The sequence below is a fragment of the Medicago sativa genome, chromosome 4 (genome assembly GCF_051527215.1).
Source record: "Medicago sativa cultivar Bolivia chromosome 4, Bolivia_mono, whole genome shotgun sequence".
Lineage (NCBI taxonomy): Eukaryota > Viridiplantae > Streptophyta > Magnoliopsida > Fabales > Fabaceae > Medicago > Medicago sativa.
In genome coordinates, this window is record NC_140752.1 from 74460418 (window position 1) to 74483811 (window position 23394).

The 23394-nt window shown below is 33.2% G+C and overlaps 1 protein-coding gene, 1 long non-coding RNA gene and 1 pseudogene across 3 annotated transcripts; all 3 read left to right on the forward strand.

Annotated features, from left to right (window-relative positions):
* The first annotated feature begins 1737 nt into the window (after window positions 1-1737).
* LOC146931816 (disease resistance protein Roq1-like) lies at window positions 1738-5668 on the forward strand (annotated as a pseudogene). Its single transcript, XR_015006824.1, has 5 exons — window positions 1738-2431; window positions 2603-3479; window positions 3573-3704; window positions 3806-4105; window positions 4212-5668. The product of XR_015006824.1 is annotated as a disease resistance protein Roq1-like (transcript).
* Window positions 5669-12666: 6998 nt separating this feature from the next.
* On the forward strand, window positions 12667-16513 carry LOC146931817 (disease resistance protein Roq1-like). The gene is made up of 4 exons (XM_085703403.1): window positions 12667-13213; window positions 13388-14492; window positions 14590-14877; window positions 15019-16513. Exons 1-4 carry the CDS (start codon window positions 12705-12707, stop codon window positions 16279-16281), a joined length of 3165 nt encoding a protein of 1054 aa, XP_085559529.1. The 5' UTR covers window positions 12667-12704; the 3' UTR covers window positions 16282-16513.
* Window positions 16514-17809: 1296 nt separating this feature from the next.
* Window positions 17810-22948, forward strand: LOC146931818 (uncharacterized). Its single transcript, XR_015006825.1, has 2 exons — window positions 17810-17948; window positions 22757-22948. It is a non-coding gene; the product is annotated as an uncharacterized LOC146931818 (long non-coding RNA).
* The last annotated feature ends 446 nt before the right edge of the window (window positions 22949-23394 follow it).

The following is a 23394-nucleotide window of genomic DNA, read 5'->3' on the forward strand; positions in this document are numbered from 1 at the left end:
AACCAAAAGAAATTGACTCCAACTTGACTTTACTAACACTAGTGGTAGATATCACAATCAGAGTCCTACATTAATCAATGATTGCTTATCTTAATCTTAATCTTAATGGGGTAGTACTACTATTTTCCTATAAGAATCCCTAAATGTTGAGTATTTGTCTTGTTTTTGAGTCTCTTCTTTTGACTATATAACGTAGCTAATCGGAAATATGAGGACAATTCTCTTAATCTGTTTTTTTTTTTTTTTTTTGGGTCGAAAGAGATGAGATTAAACTTCTAATTTCCCACAAGTTCCAACAATTATCACTAAAGTATGATTGAACAAACAAAAAGAATGAATTACACTAAAGCATCATGGCCCACCGGGAAGCAATGGCTGAATTGCAAACTTTACCCTTACAAATCGTTGAAATTTCAGCACCGAAAGTATCCCATAAAATAAGTCAGTCAACAACACTTAAAGTTTGTTGTTCATTACTACTCATTTAGTTGTTCATTTCACAGAACATAATGTTCCATCTTATCTTGATAAATATACTCCCTCCAATCATTTTTATAAGAAACAAAAATGATTATTTTTGGTCCTTTTTATAAGAAACATCGAACAATTTTCAAGTGTGTTGGAAACTAAATTTCATTTGTGCCCTTATTTATTATGAGAGAGTATTAAAAGTAAGTACTATCTCCGTTCCTTTTTAATTGTCACATTTTGACATTTTACATAAACAAGATAATCAATGATTGTTACTACTTTTGATGCAATAAGTTGTACTTTTACTATAATGACCTTATTCATTTAATATCTTATTTCATATATTTCTCTCTCCGCAATAAATAACTAAGGATAATATTAGTAAAACAACATTTAATATTGCATTGAACTTTGAAAGTGAGTTAAATAGGAACAAAAAATTTCTTCAAAAGAGACACTTAAAAAGGAACGGAGGGAGTAGTAAGTTGGTGGAATCAAGAGTAATTAATTTAGGGGTATTAATGAAAGAAATTTAAATGTATAAGAGTATTAAATGAAAATAGTCATTTTCAATGTACTTATTTGGTCTTAATGATTTATGTTTTTTGTTTCTCATAAAAAGGATGGGAGGGAGTAGAATATAAGATGTTGAGTTTGTCTCGATAAATATTTTTAAAATATCAAATTTTATAATTTTATTAATTTTAAAAGTAAAAGAAGTGCATTGGCACATGTGCAATAAACAACGATGTCACTTATTACTTTGGGACGGAGACAATATACATAAAGAGAATACATCGTTTTGGCATGACTTTTTTTTTTACTTCCAATCATACTCTAGATAGTTCAAATAAGAATGTTATATTGTTGGTATTATTCTTCAGCAAAATTCAAGAGAATGATAAGATATTGTTGATATTATTAAAAAAAGATAGATAAGAGTTTATACTATAGTTGATATATTGTTGATGTCATTGAAAAAATATTTATAGTTTGTTGCAATATAAAAGTGCAGAATATATATAGCTATAATTTTAATCAAAATTAAAATTTAATAAAAACATTTGTTTATAATTTAAATGCATTTGCACATTCAAAAGAGTGACATACATACATTTTTACTATGAAAATTTTATAAAATTTAATAACTTGAATTAGCATAGAAACAAAGAAATTATCGATCCTATTAATTCATGCAAGGATACATACATTAAAATACGAACAAGTTTGAACCATAAAAAAAATATGATGGCCCCCCAAGAAGCCGTCGAGAAGCAACACATGAATTGCAAAGCTTTACATAATCGTTGAAATTTCAACCCCCGGAAGTTTCCCATACAACGTCTTTAATTAATTATTAGAAGTGTCAAAATATCATTACAAATAATTACTCTATTTTTTCCAGTTAGATTCAAGTTGTCCAATCCACTCTTAAAATCTAGCTTATTGGCATGGCTAGCAGCAGCAACTCCTCTTCTTCTTCAGCTCTGGTAACAATGCCACGAAGGAAGAATTATTATGACGTGTTTGTCACCTTTAGAGGTGAAGACACTCGCAACAATTTCATTGACCATCTTTTTGATGCACTTCAAAGAGAAGGTATTTATGCATTTAGAGATGACACTAATCTTCCAAAAGGTGGATCCATAGGTCCCGAGCTCCTTCGAGCAATTGAAGATTCTCATATTTTCGTTGTCGTCTTCTCAAGGAACTACGCTTCCTCAACTTGGTGTTTGCAAGAATTAGAAAAGATCCTTGAATGCGTCAAGGTATCTAAAAAACATGTTTTGCCTGTTTTCTATGATGTTGACCCTTCGGTGGTGCGAAAACAAAGTGGGATTTATTGTGAAGCATTTGTCAAACATGAACAAAGATTCCAACAAGACTCTGAGAAGGTGCTAAGATGGAGGGAAGCTCTGACACAAGTTGCCGATCTCTCTGGTTGGGATCTACGTGATAAGTAAATAATCTTCCTTCTATGTGAGATATATATTTGAATTCACTTTTTCTTTTAATACTATTGTTTTCATAAAGAAGAAAAATCTCTGTTATTTTGTTTCGTGCGAGTGTTTTTTTTATTGTTTCCTTATGTGATGATTTGTGTCAATGGTCAACTTCTTTAATCTTTCAGGCGACAATCTCCAGAGATTAAAAGGATTGTTCAAAGGATAATAAATATTTTAGATTGCAAATTTTCATGTGTTTCAAAAGATTTAATTGGGATGGATTCTCCTATGCAAGAATTAGAAAATCTTTTACTTTTGGATTCTGTTAATGATGTTCGTGCTGTAGGAATTTGTGGGATGGGTGGAATAGGGAAGACAACCCTTGGTATGGTTTTATATGATAGAATATCTCTTCAATTTGGTGCATGTTGTTTTATTGATGATGTAAGCAAAACGTTTAGATTACATGACGGGCCACTCGGTGTTCAAAAGCAAATTCTACTTCAAACTCTCGGTGAAGACCACCATCAGATATGCAATCTTTGTAGTGCATCTAACTTGATTCGACGTAGGCTATGCCGTCAAAGGGTCCTTATAATTCTTGATAATGTTGATAAAGTAGAACAGATGAAAAAAATAGGTGTGTGTCGCGAATGGTTAGGTGCAGGGAGTAGAATTGTGGTAATATCTAGAGATGAACATATATTGAAAGAGTATGGAGTGGATGTAGTTTATAAAGTTCCACTTTTGGATTGGACTAACTCTCGTCGGTTATTGTGTCAAAAAGCTTTCAAACTCGATCATATTATGAGCATTTATGACAAGTTGGTAAATGACATACTGCATTATGCCAATGGCCTGCCACTAGCAATCACAGTATTGGGCTCATTTTTGTGTGGTCGAGACATCTCTGATTGGAGAAGTGCATTGTCCAGATTGAGAGAAAGTCCAGACAAAGATGTCATGAATGTGCTGCAATTAAGTTTTGATGGGCTAAACGAGGTGGAAAAAGAAATATTTCTTCATATTGCTTGTTTTTTCAATATGCGCTGGGAGAGAAATGTGAGAAATGTTCTAAATTGTTGTGGATTTCATGCTGATATTGGATTAAGTGTTCTCACTGATAAGTCACTTATAAGCATCAATTATGCTCAGATGATTGACATGCATGATTTGTTGGCGGAGCTAGGGAGAAAAATTGTTCAAGAAAATTCATACAAAGAGCAAAAAAGGTGGAGCAGATTGTGGTGCAAAAAACAAGCCGACAATATCATGTTGGAGAAAATGGTAAAGAAGTAGTTTGGAAATAAAAACTTAATTTTATTTTTATTAAAACTATATATACTGAACGTTATTTAAGTTTTTCCTACTTTTTTCCAATGCTTTAGGAAAAGCATGTCGAAGCCATGGTTTTGAATCATGAATACTATAAATATTGCGATGATTATGAAGAGAAGCTGGTTGTGATAGTTGAACACTTGTCTAAAATGAGACATCTTAGATTGCTAATCATGAAGTGTGTGAATATCTCAGGAAACATCAGTTGTCTTTGCCTTTCCAACGAATTAAGATATGTTGAGTGGGATAGTTATCCTTTCAAGTATTTGCCATTAAGTTTTCAGCCTAATCAACTTGTTGAGTTGATCTTGAAAAGCAGTAGCATAGAAACACTATGGAAAGGCAAGAAGGTACTAATTCTCTTGGTATTAATTTTTTCTCTTAGAAATATAAACAAATTAGAAAAAAAAAAAAACAAAGTAATGTGTCTATTTTTGTTGATTTTTCATGTCACAGTATCTGCCGAATTTGAGAAATTTGGATCTAAGCTACTCCCAAAATTTAATAAAGATGCCACATTTTGGAGAGTTCCCGAATCTAGAGCGGCTAGATCTGGAAGGATGTATAAAACTTGTGCAGTTGGATCCGTCTATTAGGCTTCTTACAAAGCTTGTATACTTGAATTTGAATGATTGCAAAAGTATAATAAGCTTACTCAGCAACATATTTGGTCTGGGCTGTCTTGATGATCTAAATATGTCTTACAATCCGAGGCATTTGAATATAAGTGCATCACATTCCCAATCAAGGACGTCCTCTATCTTCAGATGGATCACATTGCCTTACCAGTACTTGTTTCCCACTCCCACAACACACACAAATCTGTTTCCTTCGTTGCATAGTTTGCGTGAACTTGATATTAGCTTTTGCGGTCTATGTCAAATCCCCGATTCAATTGGATGTCTATACTGGTTAGTAGGATTAAATGTAGGGGGGAATAATTTTGTGACAGTACCTAGCCTGAGGGAGCTTTCCAAACTTGTATATTTAAACTTAGAACATTGCCCGCTGTTGAAATCTTTGCCCAAACTTCCTTCTCATACTGCTTTTGAGCACGATTATTTTAGTAACAATCTTGGTATAGAATTTGGGTGGCTTACAGGATTGCTCATTTTCAACTGCCCTAATTTGGGTGAGAGTTGCAGTAGCATGACATTTTCATGGATGATACAACTCATTCAGGCAAACCCACAATCCTCCCCCGACTTTTCTGATAAAATTGAAATTGTTATTCCAGGAAGTGAAATACCAAGTTGGTTCAACAATCAGAACAAGGGTGATTCGATACGGATAGACTCATCTCCCATTATGCATGACAATAACAATAATATCATTGGTTGTGTATGTTGTGTAGTATTTTCTATGGCACCTCGTCATCCAACAATGATAAGGAGTTCTCCGTCGAGAGAACTGGCCTATATGGGACGGAGATTTACTGATATTCATGGACAAGAGAGGGTAAGATGTCAAACCAAAATTCCAGCAATTCTCAACGAAAGTCTTATTATGATCAAATCAAACCACATCTGGTTAACCTATTTCCCATTGAAGTCGGCCTGGGATGTTTTGAATGAAACTCTCTATGTTGAAACTGAAAATTGTGAAGATTTGGGTATAGAGGTGAAGAATTGTGGGTACCGTTGGGTATATAAAGAGGATCTACAAGAGTCCAAACTTAACAAAGATGAATCACAAAAATTCCTTAACTCGAAAGCTAAAGTCTTTAGCAATTGAAGATTAGGCACAACAATAACTACAACCATTATTCGTATATAGTTTCTTTTGTTTCCCAGAGTATCCTCCGTGGTTGCAGAGACATTATTCATATCATAATTTACCATACATATTAAGGTGATGACTAGTAATGTAACACTACAGACCTCTATGGAAAATAAGCACACATCATTCTCTTATTTATTCTTGTTTCTTTTGTCCTAAGAATATTAACTTTCAGGGAGTTGTATCTTCCAAGATGAAGCATCTAATTTCAAGGAAATGGCATTATTATAATAAATGTGGGTGGAGATTCAATGTATTAAGTAATAGTAACATAATGATCGTGTACACTGAAGTTAAGATAAATCAAATACTATAAGTGTGAAATCTTATAGTAGACATTTATTTACCTATTATAAAAAAGAAAACATGATATCACATAAGGACCAAGTGAGAACCTGTTCTTCAGAAGAATTTGAGCAATGTAAAATAGAGTGAGGAGAGGTTATGGCAAAGTGATATAGCTAGCATACTACCTCACAAGTGAACTGAGCTGCTTGTATGGTAGTCATGGTTAGACCAATAACAGACCATCGGACAATTCTACAGCCTTGGAAACACAATCGCAAAGCCTTGCATATGGATGAGACTCTCGTGCGTAACAAAACTTGGTGTATAACCCATGTCAATCATATTTTGGAAAGCATTTTCTGCTTTATCCTTTACCTGCTCCTTCCCATAGTTTAAAATCATTGAGTTGAATGTAGGCAGTGTTGGCTTTTCTTTGGAGCATATAATAAACTCTTAAATACTCTGCTTTTTTCCCATATGAATCAATGAGCAAATTGTAGGTAATCAAGTCAGGCTTAACCTAATTACTCTTCATTCAGCAAGCGTTGATTCCATCTCTCGGATCATCCCATTTTTTTGGGTATGAAAATGTACAATGAAACAGAACTCTCATCAAGATCTCTGAACAGAAAGTTCACTTTGACAAATAACCAACCCGCAATGAATAGGGAGGATATAGTAATGCTATGAATAATCCAGTATCGAATACTGGTAATAATATCAGCAAAAGAACGTTCTCTTGTGCTTCCAGACATGCCTAGCTCCACATACATATTCTTATACAGTCAAAGGGGGGTCGATTCCATAAAAGATAAGATTAGTAAATAGAAATTTATGAAATGCAATCTTTGTTAGATCGTCAATTTTGTACCAAAGGTCTCTTTCGAGTATACCGAATCAGTATAGCTATCCTTCTTCTAACACAGCAAAATTTCACAATCAATGGCGAGATCAAGTACTATTAAATTAAAGGGGAATTAGTCACTTTAGTCCCTGAATGGGGAACGATTCGTCAATTTAGTCCCTGAATGCAGATTGTAACGCCCGCCTTAATTATTTAATTAATTTAACGAGGTTTAAAATATATATATATATATATATATATATATATATGTTTATATGATTCATGAATTTAAGTGGTTTACATGATTTATATGAAAATTATGTGATTTATGTGATGTTATGATTTATAGAGGTGTTATGAGGTGTTGAGACTTATTTTATTATTTAATAAAATAAGATATGAGAAATAAAATAAAAATATTAAGTTGTGGGGTTATTTTGTGTAAAAATATATTTATTAGTAGCCCCTATTGTATATATTTAGTGGGAGAGATATATATTTAATTTAAAAATAAATAAGATTACGAGGAAAAGAGTAGTTTTGAGGGATGCAAGAAGTAGAACTAGTGGGTATACTTTAGTAACCTGATATATATTTATATATGTTTAAGAAAAACAAGTATGTACCGCCAGCCACCTAACTTCTAGGATATGCATATTTATATAAGCTTTCTAAACCTAATAAACCTAGAGATATTGGAAAAAGAACATATTATTAAAAACGGCGGCACACTATTTGATGGAAGAGAAGACATTAAAGACTTTGTTGTATGACATAGTTGGAGATGGAGAAGCACTAATTCATTTAAAGCAGATTCGTATGGTTTTATGCAAATGGAAATTGGACAGTTACTATCACGTGGACGAGAAAACAGTGCTCGTTTAAAGTTACCATGCTGGTGAAAGAAGATGCAAAGCTATGAAACGGTTTTGGAATTGTTGATGCCGTTGAGTCATATATTTTGTATGAAAGCCTCAATCCAGGTAAGGGTGAGACTAACTTTCAATATTATTAAGGGTATAATTCTGTAGAATGAATTTAACATGATTAGGTTGAGTTTTGGTGAGAATTGGGATTAGGGTTATATGACCGATTTGATGATTAAACCATGAAAAGATGTTAGATTGATACAAAACTAGTGTACATACCTCAGATATACATTAGGGTGTTAATTAGATGCTGTTTTGGTGTTAGAATCATGAAGAGATATGAAAAGTTGAAGTTTTTAGGTTTCTGCCCGATCCTGAACTGTCATCGCTCGCAACTGCGAGCTAGAGCACTCGCAACTGCGAGCTAACCCAGACCGCACGCCACTGCGAGCAGAATCGCTCGCCACTGCGAGCAAGACCTGAACTCGCAACTGCGAGCAGCATCGCTCGCCACTGCGAGCTAGACTGTTAGTTGCCCAAGTTGTTTTCCATGCGACCCCTTCGCAAGTGTATTCATGAGTTGATCTTAGAAGTAATAAAGAGGGTTGTTTGGGATACTTTCAGAAGTTCGAGGAGTCTGTTTAGGTGACTGAGATTAGTAGTGATGATGTATAAGAATTATTTATGATGCTTTATGATGATAAGTTGTTATGATTCATTTCCTCTAATGTTGATATGTTATTTTAAATGCTGCTATATGCTGTAATTGTTGCTGTTTACTGCTGTTAACTGTTAATGTCTTGAAGTTGCATGAGTCGGTCTAAGTTGTCATGATTTAAGAAGTTGTCCATTTTAATGGAGTTGTATAAGATGTTCACGTTGTCGTCCAAGTTGCATTTAGAGTTGTGTTGTTGCATAGTCAGCGATGGGGGCTTAATGCCTGACAGGTCCTTTATGACCTTAGCAATGGGGGCTTAATGCCCGACAGGTCCAAATATGACCTTAGCGATGGGGGCTTAATGCCCGACAGGTTCAAATATGACCTTAGCGAAGAGGGCTTAATGCCCTGGTGGTACCACATGCATAATGAAGTTGTCTAAGTTGTTGTTGAAGTTGTCTAAGTTGTTGTTGAAGTTGTAGTTGCATTTTAGAGTCGTCATAACTTATATTTAATGATGATTTAACGATGATGTTTGACGATGATGTTTTGACGATGATGTTTGTTTATGATGTTTTGATGATGGTGTTTGATTTTGATTTGATGATGATGTTTTGATGATGATGTCTGTTTATGATTGATGATGATAATAATATGATACTAAATGATTATTAATGCTGATGTTTATGATGTCTTAAGTTGTTGAATATATGGTGATACCTGATTATGATTTGATATGATGCTAAATGATAAATGTTTGATATGTTAATAAAGTTTTATGTTGTTATATGCTTAATTTATTGACTGTGAAATCTCACCCCTTCTGCTTGAAAATGTTGCCCTTCGTATGGGTAACTTGCAGGTAATAAAGACTAGAGGCGTTCGTGAGTGGACTCCTCACTTTGTGTCTAGGTGCTCTGATATGTAACGGGATGGGGCTTGCTTTCATGAACTTTTTATGAATAAACATTAACTAAGACTTATGAGATTTCTGATAAGGCCTGTGTGCCAAGACTTCTATTATGTTGAATATTTTCCGCTGCATGATTATAGATTTTGACGTTGAATTTTGAAAGATAATTATTATTATCTATTTTGTGGTTTTAAAGAAGTATGTGACATTCCGTTTGTGATTTAAATACTCTGATTTATGATGAAATTTTCAAGTTGGGAAAACGGGGTGTTACACAGATAATATGCAAAACAGTCCCTGCATGGTCAATTTCAGGGACTAAAGTGACTAACGAAGTCTACATTCAGGGACTAAATTGACTAACGGAGTCTGCATTCAGGGACTAAATTGACTAACAAAGTCTACATTCAGGGACTATTTTGCAATTTATCTGCATTCAGGGACTAAATTGACGAATCGTTCCCCATTCAGGGACTAAAGTGGCTAATTCCCCTAAATTAAATTTATTTCTTTATTTCAATTTCAAGAATTGAATTAATTAGTCGTCAGGTAAAAGGATAGAGCTTTTATTAAAATAAAAAAATTAAAATATTTTCATTCGATTAGTTTACTCAACTCATGAGTTGATCAAAAAATCTGTTGATTTGGAATCACATGATGGGTGGATGTCACAGATGATGAATTGATTTCCAACCTATGTAACTAAATTTTTATTTTTATTCGTCTGTAATAATTGATTCATGAATCAATTATTTTCAATTGTATCTTTCAAGTGGTATTTTTTGGTTATTTTCCTATTTTTATCTCAAAAATAGAAACTTAGGAAAGTGCTTTATAAACATATGTATAAAAAGAACATATTTCATCTATTTTCCTTATGCCCACTATAACGAGTTATTTTGGTTTTCTACTAGCAGTTTTAACAATAACCGCGGGTCTTTTTATTAGTCTGAATAAGATATGGCTTATTTGATTTGAAATTTTGAGATGAATTGTAAATTTTGGAATTTTTTAGATATTCTATAGTTCCTTATCATGTCAATTGCCAATTCCTATTTAAGGATAGATATTACCCCACTTTTTTTTCCCTTCAACCAAACTCAAATGATTGAAGTTTCTCTGTTTGGAATCATGTTAGGTCTAGTTCCTATTACTTTGGCTGGATTATTTGTAACAGCATATTTACGATACCGACGTGGTGATCAGTTGGATATTTGATTTAAGTAACATCTCTCTTGTTTTCGACCTCCCATCTCTCTTTTTTATTCACATCCCGAGCCTGAGCAAAAGTTCTCAAAAGAATATTGTATGTGATAATGTTGGCTTGCGCCATTCAGTTGTTTTCATCTTCTCAAAGCATCCAAGAGTTCACTTGATTCACCGGACATTTATCCTTGTTTTCCAAAAAATATCGAGTATTAACCTTTCATTGATCACATAGATTTTTTATTTTTTTTAATTAGCAACGGTGTTGTGAAAACGTCACGAGGTACAATAATATTACAAGTCCATGAAATTATGGATTTAGATTCACTAGATAAATATTTCATCAGCAAGCAATTAAATGTAGCGGTTTAAGATCGAACTACTCAACTTTAAACAATCTCTATTATTAGTTTAAATCGTACTATGATAATGATCGATAGCTGCATTGCCACTTGCTACATAGAATTCGTTGCATAAGTTATGAGGATTGAAAAACTGACATATTTGATTGAAAAAGTTTCAAGATGAGGAAGCTGTCAAGAAGCAATATGCTTGAATTGACTACACAATCAGGGTCCTACAATTATCAATGAGTGGTTGACTGCTCATATTATTTTGAAGGGTTTTCCGAAATAATGCAGGGTGTATTGACTCAATAGGTACATTTACTTTTTTTTTTTTTTGACAAATAGGTACATTTACTTAATCACAAGTTTAAATAAAATTATGCATGGAAAAAACTTAAGAACATCATTGGCATGAGAATTTCTCCTGTATATTGGACATGTTTGATCTTTAAATGATCTATTTTATTTTTTAAAAAAAGTTTATTCATATCTTTTAAAATTTGAAATAATTAAATATTATTTACTAAAACTTTTAGGAAAATAAAACTGTTTAAAAATTTTATATTTTGTTTACACTTCAAAAGATTAAAACACTCATGTAGAGTTCAAGTGAAATTATCATTTTGTTCAAGTGAAATTATCATTTTTTTCTCACAAGTCAAAAAAGTAAACCCAACAATGGAACATGTCTTGTTTGTTGAAGTGACCCCAACAATCTCAAACAATGACATTATGTAGTGATTGATTTTAGGGTCTCGTTAACGAATGTTTCCGGGGCACTCTTTAAGCATTCTAAAAGAAGAAATTATTTTATAAAAAAATGTCAAATATTTCGATTTCCAATGCATTGATTACACACATTTGTATAAAAAAAAATTATCTTTGAAAGGTCTTAAAGAGTGCCCCGGGGGCACTCGTTAACATTTCCCTTGATTTTATAATTGGAGTCCATCAACAAAATCGTAGGAGAATTGTTAAACTATTTCACAGATTCAAAATGTGTCAAAAGTATATCTTGAACAATTTTTAACTCACCAACCGTTTTATACTTGAAAACATACTTGTTGTCTTTCAAACACTTCAAAAAGTGTTGCGTTTATGTTCTTGAATCTCCGATAGTCTTTTTGTATCTATGTCGTGCATTGTAAATTTGCTTGGCAATCGTCAAATTGTCTTCCCGTTTATCCTTCAAAGTCGACATAATATTTTTTGATTTCACCATATTCCTTGTCATCTCAACAACAAGCGCTTTCTCTTTTGGATTTAAACAACCGGTCAACATATGACCTTCTAACTTTGACTCCATCATATGATTATGCAATCCTGAAATAATACCAAGACTTCATAGTTTTGATGCACTAAAATAACCACGCAACCTAAATGGACAACTTTCCTTGAATTTGTGTCTTCTTGTTTAAGGATCTTCTTTGTTCCTTTATAGTCACCACCTCTTTCACAATCCAACACAAGTTTTGGTTTTCTACATCCAGAACCACTATCAAATTTATCTATTACAATAGTAAATCCGACATTTCTTGCTTGACAATGAACCTAATCAATCATCTCTTCTCGATCATCTCGTATTTCTTTTCAGGGAAAAAATATTTTGAAACATTAATGGAATATACTTCTGCATCCCCTTTGGAACATAGGAAGATTCAACCAAATCTATGTATATATTAAAAAAGATGAAAAACAATAAATTAAAAGTATAGTCAAATGCAAATAAAAGCTTAGAAAAATTAGTTAGAAGGTGAAATTTCAAATGAAAAATTAGTTAGAAGGTGGAATTTCGAATTAAAGTGCAAATAAATGCAAATGAAAAATTACATCCGTAAGAATTGCAAAGCGTTGAAATTTCAACCCTAGAAGTTCCCCATATCAACGTCATTAATTAGAAGGTGCCAAAAAATCATTGCTACCATCGGTATCACCCCCTGCATGCTTATTTTTATATAATAATAATTATTATTAATATATTGTGTTCCACTTAGATTCATGTTTCCCAATCCAACCCATTCTTCTAAATTTTTTATCTTATTCATATGGCTAGCAGCAGCAACTCCTCTTCTTTAGCTCTGGTGACAATGCCAAAGAAGAAAAAGAATTTTTATGACGTGTTTGTGAGCTTCAGAGGTGAAGACACTCGCAACAACTTCACTGATTTTCTTTTTGATGCCCTCGAAGAAAAAGGTGTTTTGGCATTTAGGGATGACACTAATCTTCAAAAAGGTGAATCCATAGCACCTGAACTCTTTCATGCAATTGAAGGGTCTCAGGTTTTCGTTGTGGTCTTCTCAAAGAACTATGCTTTCTCAACTTGGTGCTTAAAAGAATTGGAATACATCCTATGTTGTGTTCAAGCATCTAAAAAACATGTTCTGCCTGTGTTCTATGATGTTGATCCTTCTGTGGTGCGAAAGCAAAGTGAGATTTATAGTGAAGCATTTGAACAACATGGACACAGATTCCAACAAGATTCTCAAATGGTGCTAAGATGGAGGGCAGCTCTGACACAAGTCGCTGATCTCTCTGGTTGGGATCTACGTGATAAGTAAATAATCTTTCCTCTCTGTGAAATATATATATTTGAATTCACTTTTCCTTTTTATACTATAGTTCTCAAAAAGAAGAAAAACCGATAATTTTTTGTTTAGTTAGAGTGCCTTTTGTTTTTGTTTCCTTATGTGATGATTTGTGTCAATGGTCAACTTCTTTAATCTTTCAGGCGACAATCTCTAGAGATTAAAAAGATAGTTCAACGGATAATAACTATTTTGGATTGCAAATTATCTTCAAGTGCTTCAAGCGATTTAGTTGGGATGGATTCTCCTAGACAAAAATTAGAAAAGCTTTTACTTTTGGACTCTGTTGATGATGTTCATGTTGTAGGAATTTGTGGGATGGGTGGAATAGGGAAGACAACCCTTGGCATGGTTCTATATGATAGAATTTCTCATCAATTTGGTGCATGCTGTTTTATCGACGATGTAAGTAAAATGTTTAGATTACATGATGGGCCACTCGATGTTCAAAAGCAAATTCTACATCAAACTCTCGGTGAAAATCACAATCAGATATGCAATCTTTCCACTGCATCTAACTTGATTAGACGTAGACTATGTCGTCAAAGGGTCCTCATGATTTTTGATAATGTTGATAAAGTTGAACAACTGGAAAAAATAGGTGTGTGTCGTGAATGGCTAGGTGAGGGAAGTAAAATCATTATAATTTCTAGAGATGAGCATATATTGAAGAATTATGGAGTAGATGAAGTTTACAAAGTTCCTCTCTTGGATTGGACTAACTCTCTTCAATTATTGTGTCGAAAAGCTTTCAAACTTGATCATATTTTGAATAGTTATGAAGGGTTGGTTAATGGCATACTACATTATGCCAATGGCCTACCACTTGCAATTAAAGTATTGGGTTCATTTTTGTTTGGTCGGGATATATCTGAATGGAGAAGTGCATTGGCTAGACTCAAAGAAAGTCCAGAGAAGGATGTTATGGATGTGTTGCGATTAAGTTTTGATGGGCTAAAGGAGCAGGAAAAAGAAATATTTCTTCACATTGCTTGTTTTTTCAATCAAGTTTGGGGGAAATATCTTAAAAATGTTTTAAATTGTTGTGGATTTCATGCCGATATTGGTTTAAGAGTTCTCATTGATAAATCACTTATAAGCATTGATGCAGATGGATTTATTCACATGCATGGTTTGTTGGAAGAGCTAGGGAGAGAAATTGTTCAAGAAAATTCAAGCAAAGAGCAAAGAAAGTGGAGGAGGATATGGTTCGTTCAACAAGTCAACGATGTCATGTTGGAGAAAATGGTAAGTAGTTGTTTGAAAGAAAAAAACTTATTTTCATTTTATTAAAACTATACATATTCAAAGTTCTAAGTTGTTTTTCTTTTCTGCAATGCTTTAGGAAAAGAATGTTGAAGCCATAGTTTTGAATCATGAAAATGACGGTGAAGATGATGCAAAGATGGTTACGATAGTTGAACACTTGTCTAAAATGAGACATCTTAGATTGCTCATCATCAGGTGTCCTGTGAACACCTCAGGAAACCTTAGTTGTTTTTCTAAAGAACTAAGATATGTTGAGTGGAGTGAATATCCTTTCAAGTATTTGCCATCAAGTTTTGAGTCTAATCAACTTGTTGAATTGATCTTGGAGTATAGCAGCATAGAACAATTATGGAAAGGCAAAAAGGTACTATAAACTCTCTTATTATTATTTTTTATAAAAATATAAACAAATTAGAAATAATTTATTATTTCCCCATTTTGAAGGTAAGCTTATTATAAACAAGAAAATAATGCCTCTAGTTTTTTTTTTTTTTTCATGTTGCAGCATCTGCCTAAATTGAGAAATTTAGATCTAAGCCACTCCAAAAATTTAATAAAGATGCCACATTTTGGAGAGTTCCCGAATCTTGAGCGGCTAGATCTAGAAGGATGTATAAAACTTGTGCAGTTGGATCCATCTCTTAGTCTTCTAACGAAGCTTGTTTACTTGAATTTGAAAGATTGCAAATGTATAATAGGCTTACTCAGCAACAATCCAAGGCCTTTGAATATAAGAGCATCACATTCCTCATCAACGACGTCCTGTAGCTTGAAACGGAACATGTTGCCTAACCATTCCTCATTGCAGACTCCCACAACACGCACAAATTTGTTTTCTTCCTTGCATAGCTTGTGCGAACTTAACCTTAGCTTTTGTAATCTACTTCAAATCCCCAATGCAATTGGATGTCTATATTGGTTAGAAGCATTAAATTTAGGGGGAAACAATTTTGTGACAGTACCTAGTCTGAGGGAGCTTTCAAAACTTGTATATTTAAGCTTAGAGCATTGCAAGCTGTTGAAATCTTTGCCTGTACTTCCTTCTCCTACTGCTATTGAGCACGATCTTTATAAAAACAATCTTCCTGCATTCGGAACTAGATGGCCTATAGGATTGTTCATTTTCAACTGTCCTAAATTGGGTGAAACGGAACGTTGGAGTAGCATGACATTTTCATGGATGATACAATTCATTCAGGCAAACCGACAATTCTCCCATGACTCCTCTGATAGGGTTCAAATTGTTACTCCAGGTAGTGAAATGCCAAGTTGGTTCAACAATCAGAGCAAGGGTAATTTAATACGAATAGATTCTTCTCCGATTATGCACGACAATAACAATAATATCGTTGGCTGTGTATGTTGTGTAGTATTTTATATGACACCTCGGAGTCATCCAACAATGAGAAGGAGTTCTCCATCGAGACACACCTATTTGGGACTGGAATTTACTGATACTCATGGCAGAGTGATTGAAAAAAGCAATACCGGTATTCAAGTAACTCTCAATGACAGACTTATTACGGCCAAATCAAATCACATCTGGCTAACCTATTTCCCTTTGGATTTGTCCTCGGATCTTTTGAATAGAACTCTCTGGGTTGATACCAGTAGATATGAAAATGATTTGAAAATAGAAGTGAAGAATTGTGGGTACCGTTGGGTTTATAAACAGGATCTACAAGAATTCAACTTAACAAAGATGAATCACAGAAATTCCTTAGGTGGAAAACTCAAGTCTTTGGCAATTGAAGGTAAGGCACAGTGAATCATCAGCTGTTGCAATCACATTCGGATGCCAATGAATTTTTGCAAACAATAAACACTAATATAGTTATTATTGGTATTCAATATAAAGAGACTTCCACACACCTATAAAAACTAACACAAAAGATGTGTAGTTTTTTGTTTTGTTTGATATATGGATGTGTAAGTTATTAAAATATAAAAACCGTATTGATAGTAAATAGTTAAATATAAGGATCAATTTGACAGTTTCATAGAGTTAGAGATATTTTGAAATATTCATAGTATATTCATGACCTATTTGAGAATCTCCTAAAAAGTTAGATACTGATTTTGTGTTTACTCCATTTCTTACAATTGACTCCTCCATACAAAAAGATGACAAAGAATGTGAATTAATTCAAATCCACTTAATTTATATTTAACTTCAACATGCTTCATATATATTGGAATTTATTTTGTTTCCTCAATGATGTTAAGAAATAGAAAATATTTTTTTTTTGGGCATGCATCACTATATATCATGCTCTGATTGTATAACTGAATAAGAAGGATCGATGTCTTCTAAACTTCCTTTTTAACTAAGGTTTACAACTTTGGTCCTCGTGAGCATAGCTCAGTTGGCATGGACAATACATTGTTATATGTAGGGGCTGAAATTCGAACCCCGGACACCCTATTTATTCACCTTAAAACGTGAATTCTAACCACTAGATTACTTGACAAAAAAAAAAGTTTTACAACTTTGATTTCATCCGAAAACTTGAATCAAGAATCTACTACTGAAATAGCAACCACTTTTGCTCAATGTTGCCTGCATAATAATAATTAAAATTAATTCAATCTTGTATATGGATTGCAAACAAAATTCATGTGTATAATATAAATGTAAGGTGGATAGCAAAGTTTCTTAGGTTGACTGAGAATCTATTTGTTCGAGAAATTGGAGCATGGAGGTTTAAGGGTAAGGCGGATGAGGAATGTAATATTCCGCTGAATTTTTAATTAGATAGTCGTATCAGTTGAACATGTCGGAACGAAAATAATTTCTAAAGGGTTAATTATTTATTGAGAAATGCGATGATATTCGGTAAATATCTCACACATTATTTTAACGAACTTGAGAAATTAAATGGTTAATAATTAACGAAGGGTATTTTGGTAATTTTGTCACTCAAGATTTTTTTTTAAAAGTGGAAAACCCACAAGCTTCCACATTATTCTACGTACTTCCTCTCACTAACAGGGAATTATTTTTCTCTGCTCCCTCTCCATCTCTCACGTGTTCCCTTTCCTCACCACTCATAATCCTCTAATCCTCATTCAACCAAAATTCAATCCAATCATGCAATTGATTTAGGAGAAATTTACCTTTCCTATCTTTCCCTTCTCAGCCGAACCATCTCCCTCCATAAGCTAATTTGGGATATTTTGCTTGTGAGCTCAACAATGATCTTACTTGTGGGTTATTGAAACTGTTATGCTTTGGTTTGGAACTAGAGGTAAGAAATTGAAGAAATGATTTGGAGCAGAAGTTTCGGGTGCAAGGGTTTGAACATGGAGCTTAGCTTGTGTGATAGAACCTCTAGGAGCATAAGTTGACCCAAGAGTTGTTGGAGATAGAGCTTGTGTTGTATGTTTAGGCTGTGGGAACTATGGCTGAATTTCATGGAATCTTAATAAACGCAGGTTTTGATTTATGATTCGTATCTGTTTCTGTGTAGCTTATAATTGAGTTATTGTTTAAGTTTTAGATTCCTCATTCAATTCCCTTCAAATCGGATATAAATTTCGTGTGATTTGGATTAGAAACGAACTCAGAAAACACAATAGAAGTTTGTTAAATTCTGCATGAAAATGCTTACGGGTTTAGACGAAGATTTTACCGAATAAGCTAAATTGTGAGTTTTAGTTAACGAATGGGTCCAGAATTGAATGTATATGTTTAGTAGACATAATAATAGTTTGGATCGAAGTCTGATCTGAAATGGGAGCGTACAGAAGCCATAAGCTGCAGTTAAGCTGTTTTGGCAAAAAAAGAGCTTATGGGGCATAGCAGGAGCTGAAATGGGACTTGAGGAGCGCCGGGACTTCATAAAAATGTTAAGATGAGTTCCTTTAGCTTAGAACCCACCTTTGAAGATCGATTATGATTATGCTAGATTATTAAGATAATACGAATAATTAGACCATTTTATGAATTACTTGTCTTTTGTGCAAACATTTCTATTATGCCATATGAATGGTACATTTGAAGTAAAATGAATATAAGATAGCAAGAATGATTATTTCATGATTAGGCTCTTTTACTTGTTAATTCTAAAATGTCTTTTATGTTAATAAGTATGTTGATGTTAGTATAAATGTTGGAGGGAAATTAACAACGCAATTGATGCATATATACTTATAGAAATGATTTGAAAGAAAATTTAAAATGCAACCTATGAGTAATATGCTCACAGTGAATTATTGAAAATCGCAAAGAAATGGAAATGATGAGAAAAATTGAAATGAGTAACATGCTCATAGAAAAAGAAAGAAAAAGAAAAGAATATGAAAATTCCGTTTGCTACAACGAGAGATAATGTAGCCTATGACGTACGGGTCATAGTAATGAATTTTATATCCGTTTGCTACAACGAGAGATAATGTAGCCTATGACGTACGGGTCATAGTAAACCGTTTGCTACAACGAGAGATAATGTAGCCTATGACGTACGGGTCATAGTAAACCGTTTGCTACAACGAGAGATAATGTAGCCTATGACGTACGGGTCATAGTAATGAATTTTTATCCGTTTGCTACAACGAGAGATAATGTAGCCTATGACGTACGGGTCATAGTAACGAATATGAAACTCTGTTTGCTACAACGAGAGATAATGTAGCCTATGAGGTACGGCTCATAGTAACGAATGAAATGTATAATTAATGATATGAAATTTTAAGTCAAGAATTATTCGAATAATATTTGAAAGAGAAAAGAAAATAAAATTTTCAATTATGGAACTAAGGAAAAATTCTAAGAACCCTCCAACATGAATACTAACATAGCATACACATGTTAACATGAAAGTTATGTTAGAATGATTAGAGAAATATTTCATGCGCATTTTACCAATAGTTGGAAATGAGGAATATTACTTATGGAACTCCGGCTTAATTAGCTGAAACTTGTTATCGGTAAAGGATCAGAGACATACTCAGATAAGTATGTCAAAGTATAGGTTATATCAGAGTACGACATTTTGGATACCTGATTGTGATTGATATGATTGTGGTGATTATGATTATATTTGATTTGTTATATGATTGTTTATTGTTGCTGAAATGAATTTTAGAATTGGTGCCGAGCGGAGCATTGATTCCTCTGATGCTATGGGGAGAAAGGACTCACTTTGTCCTTGCTATTGTTAATGGAATTCATGAGGTTCCATTCTATTATATGGATATTGCCATTTGTTTAGATTATGAAATTGATTAACGTTAATATTGACGCATCTTGATGACATAGAAAATGATTATAGACTAATGTCAAACTTTATATATATGAAGTATATGATAGAAATTTTGAATCAGAAGTATTTATCTGATAGGATGCTTTATTTTCAAATTGTACAATTAGTATGAAAATAAAGATGTTATTTGGAGATTCTGGCTGATAGAACAGGTTTTTTTAAAACAGGATTTACATCTTGGAAATGTTGAAAATACAGAGGAAACTCTGTCGAAATTTCAGTGAACATTTCTTTGAAATGAAATTCAAATTGGAATTTTTATTTATTTATTTATTATAGTTGTCAAATTTGTTTAATAGGCTTGCCGGGCTAGAATGATCTAGTTCGTGCGCCGGTCACGATGATTGTTTTTGGGTCGTGACAAGGAAGTTGAATGTTGCTCTTTTGGAAAAATGGCATTGGAGGATGGTGGTGGATAGAGGGGGTTTGAAGTTTAGAGTGTTGTCGGCTCGTTATGGGGGGGGGGGGGGGGGGGGGGGGGGGGTTGTTGTTGTTGTTGTGTGAAGGAGGGTGGTTGGGATGAGTCTGTTTGGTGGAAGGAGTTGGTGCGTATCTGTGATGGAGTTGGTCTAGAGGTGGGACGTTGGTTTGAGGAAAATGTTTGGAGAGAGGTTGGTAATGCTGAAAATACATTTTTTTGGTGGATCGGTGGTTAGAGGATATGTCTTTACGAGATAGGTTTCCGAGGTTGTTTGATTTGAATGAAAATAAGTGGTTGACAGTGGTAGACATGTTATCTTTAGATGAACGGTGCCTATGCCTTGGACATTACAAGCTTTATTATTTCCGAGTTCAACAACCTCATTCTTTTAGTTCCAAAAAGTCTCAAAATACTCCTTCCTCGGACACGTGTGATAAGATCAAACCGAGTCCAAGACACAACTCTTTTCCGGTTCTCAACCTATGACGGCTAGTGTGTAACGCCCTCCTTATTAGTTAATTATTTTAATTAGTTTTAGAATATATTTATATGATTGGTATGATTTACATGATTTATGTGATATTTTGTTATGTTATGTTGATATTTACTAGCATAATATAATTGTTATTTGATGTAGAAATATATTTGTTATTTGTTATAGATATATTTGTTATTTGGTGTAGAAATATATTTGTTATTTGTTATAGATAAATTTGTTATTTGGTGTAGAAATATATTTGTTATTTGTTAGAGATATATTTGTTATTGGTGTATTATTATTATTAAGTGGGGGAGAGATCTATTTAATTTAGAAATAAATAAGATTATGAGGATTATTAGTGTGAGTGAAATTGGGGGTTAGAATAGAAAGAAGAATAAGTTGTTGAGCCTAAATAGATTTGGGAAGAATATTTTAGTATTATAAATAGAGAAGCTTAGGTTGGAAAGAGTTTACCTTAAACCGCTTTTTGGAAAAGAGGAGAACAAGAAAGAAGAGAAGAGAAGAGAAAAGTCAAGAGAAGAGGAGAAGACCTTAGGAAAAGAACGCTGCTGCTGATTCAGGAATTAATCTAAGGTGAGGGTGAGACTATCTTGCATTAATATTAAGTTGTTAAATCATTAGATTACATCTAACAAGTTGGGGAGAGTTTGTGAGAATTTGAGAATTAGGGTTTTGAGAGAGTTTTTGATGATTAGATGATGAAAACTTGTTGAATTGATGTAGAAATTGTGTACAAACCTTAGATAATCCATATGATGATTATTGGAAGTAGTTTTGAGGTTAGAACCATGAGATTAGGTGAAACTTGGAGAAAATCTGCATTCTGCTCGAATTTTGATATTAAAACCTGTATTGATCAGTGCGGAATTGGTCTTAGGTGTAAACACGAAAGTTGTAGGTATGGATATTAGCTTTCTAATGTCGTTGGTCTCACGTCAATAGGATTTATAGAACTTGAGTTATGGTCAAATTACTGCATGTAGGTCACATTGAATTTTTATGGACTTTCAGCACAACTTTTCCGAATTTAAAATGAAAACTGGTACTGATCGGTACAAAATTGGTCTTAGGCGTAAACATGAAAGTTTTAGATAATTTTGTTAGCTTTCTAGTGGCTTTGGTTTGACGTGAAAATGATGTTTGGTCTTTGAGTTATGATTAAAATACTACAGGGAGGTCTTTGCAAAATTGTTCGGTGACAGCATTCTCTGTTTCATGTTTTTGCGTTTTGTTCATATGTTTCTGTTTTGAATTGATCTTTGTTGTAAACATGAAAGTTGTTGATATTTGTGATATCTTTCCAGTAGCTTTGGTTTGACATTAAAATATGTTGTGGATAATTTATTATGTTTTTACAAAGATACATAGTGAATTATTGTTGATGTTTAAATACGATTTTATATGAAGTTGTTTATGATTGATGAATATGATGTTTTAAGATGTTGTTTATTATCATTTGATATTGTTATATTATGATATGACATGAATTATTTATGTGATCCATATGTTGTCAAGATGCTAAGATGTTAAGACGTTGAGATGATAAGAGTTGTTAAGTCGTCGAGTCGTTATGAAGTCATCAAGTTGTTAAGATGTTAAGATGTCAAGTTGATGAGCTATTAATGAAGTGCTTTATGAATGATTATGATGCTTAAGATGATGAATGATTATGATGTGTATGATGATTGATTACGAAGTTGTTTATGATGATTGATTATGAAGTTGTTTATGATAAGATGCTATGTGATTTATGATAAGATGCTATGTGATTTATGGTATGATGCTATGTGATTTATGATATGATGCTACATGTTTACTAATGATGATATGTGATGATGTATGTGATATTATTGATAATATAAGATGAAGTATATGACTAATATAGGAAGAATAGTGACACTAGTTAAGAAAGTTTAAGTTGTTAGATATGATTAATGAATTATAAGATGTTTAAGTTGTTGAATGTACTTTATATGATTTATATGCTTTATATTATTGTTTGAGAAATCTCACCCCTCTGCTTGGAAATGTTGCTCTTCGTATGGGTAACTTGCAGGTAACCAGGATTAGTTGCGGTCGTGAGTGGACTCCTCACAAGTGTGTCTTAGGTGCTCTGATACGTAACGGGATGAGATTATGTCTTTACTTTCTGTTCCTTACGTATTACTTTATGAATCTTTCAAGAATTGATGTTGAACTAAGTTTTATGAAATTTTATATTGAGGCCCTTGTGCCAAAGATTATTTAAGTTGTCAAACTATTCCGCTGCGAAGTTTTAAAGATTATGTTGTTATATTTTTGAAGGATAAATTATTATTCCATTTACGTTTTTTTAAGAAATGTGACATTCCGTTTTATGATGAAAAACTCTGATTTTATTTAAGAAATTTTTACGTTGGGAAAACGGGGTGTTACAATTGGTATCAGAGCAGCTCGGTCCGTCCGGCCAAGTAGAAAAGTCGTTGTGTCGTGTCGTCATGTTTTCTAGTTAGTAGTTATGTTTTATTATGTGATCATGTTTAACTGACTAACATTGATGTGATTTTGTGTTTTGTTTGAAGAAACAATAATTAAATTTATTTTCTCTTGTGCTTGAATTTCGAGGACGAAATTCTTTTAAGTTGGGGAGAGTTGTAACGCCCTCCTTATTATTTAATTATTTTAATTAGTTTTAGAATATATTTATATGATTGG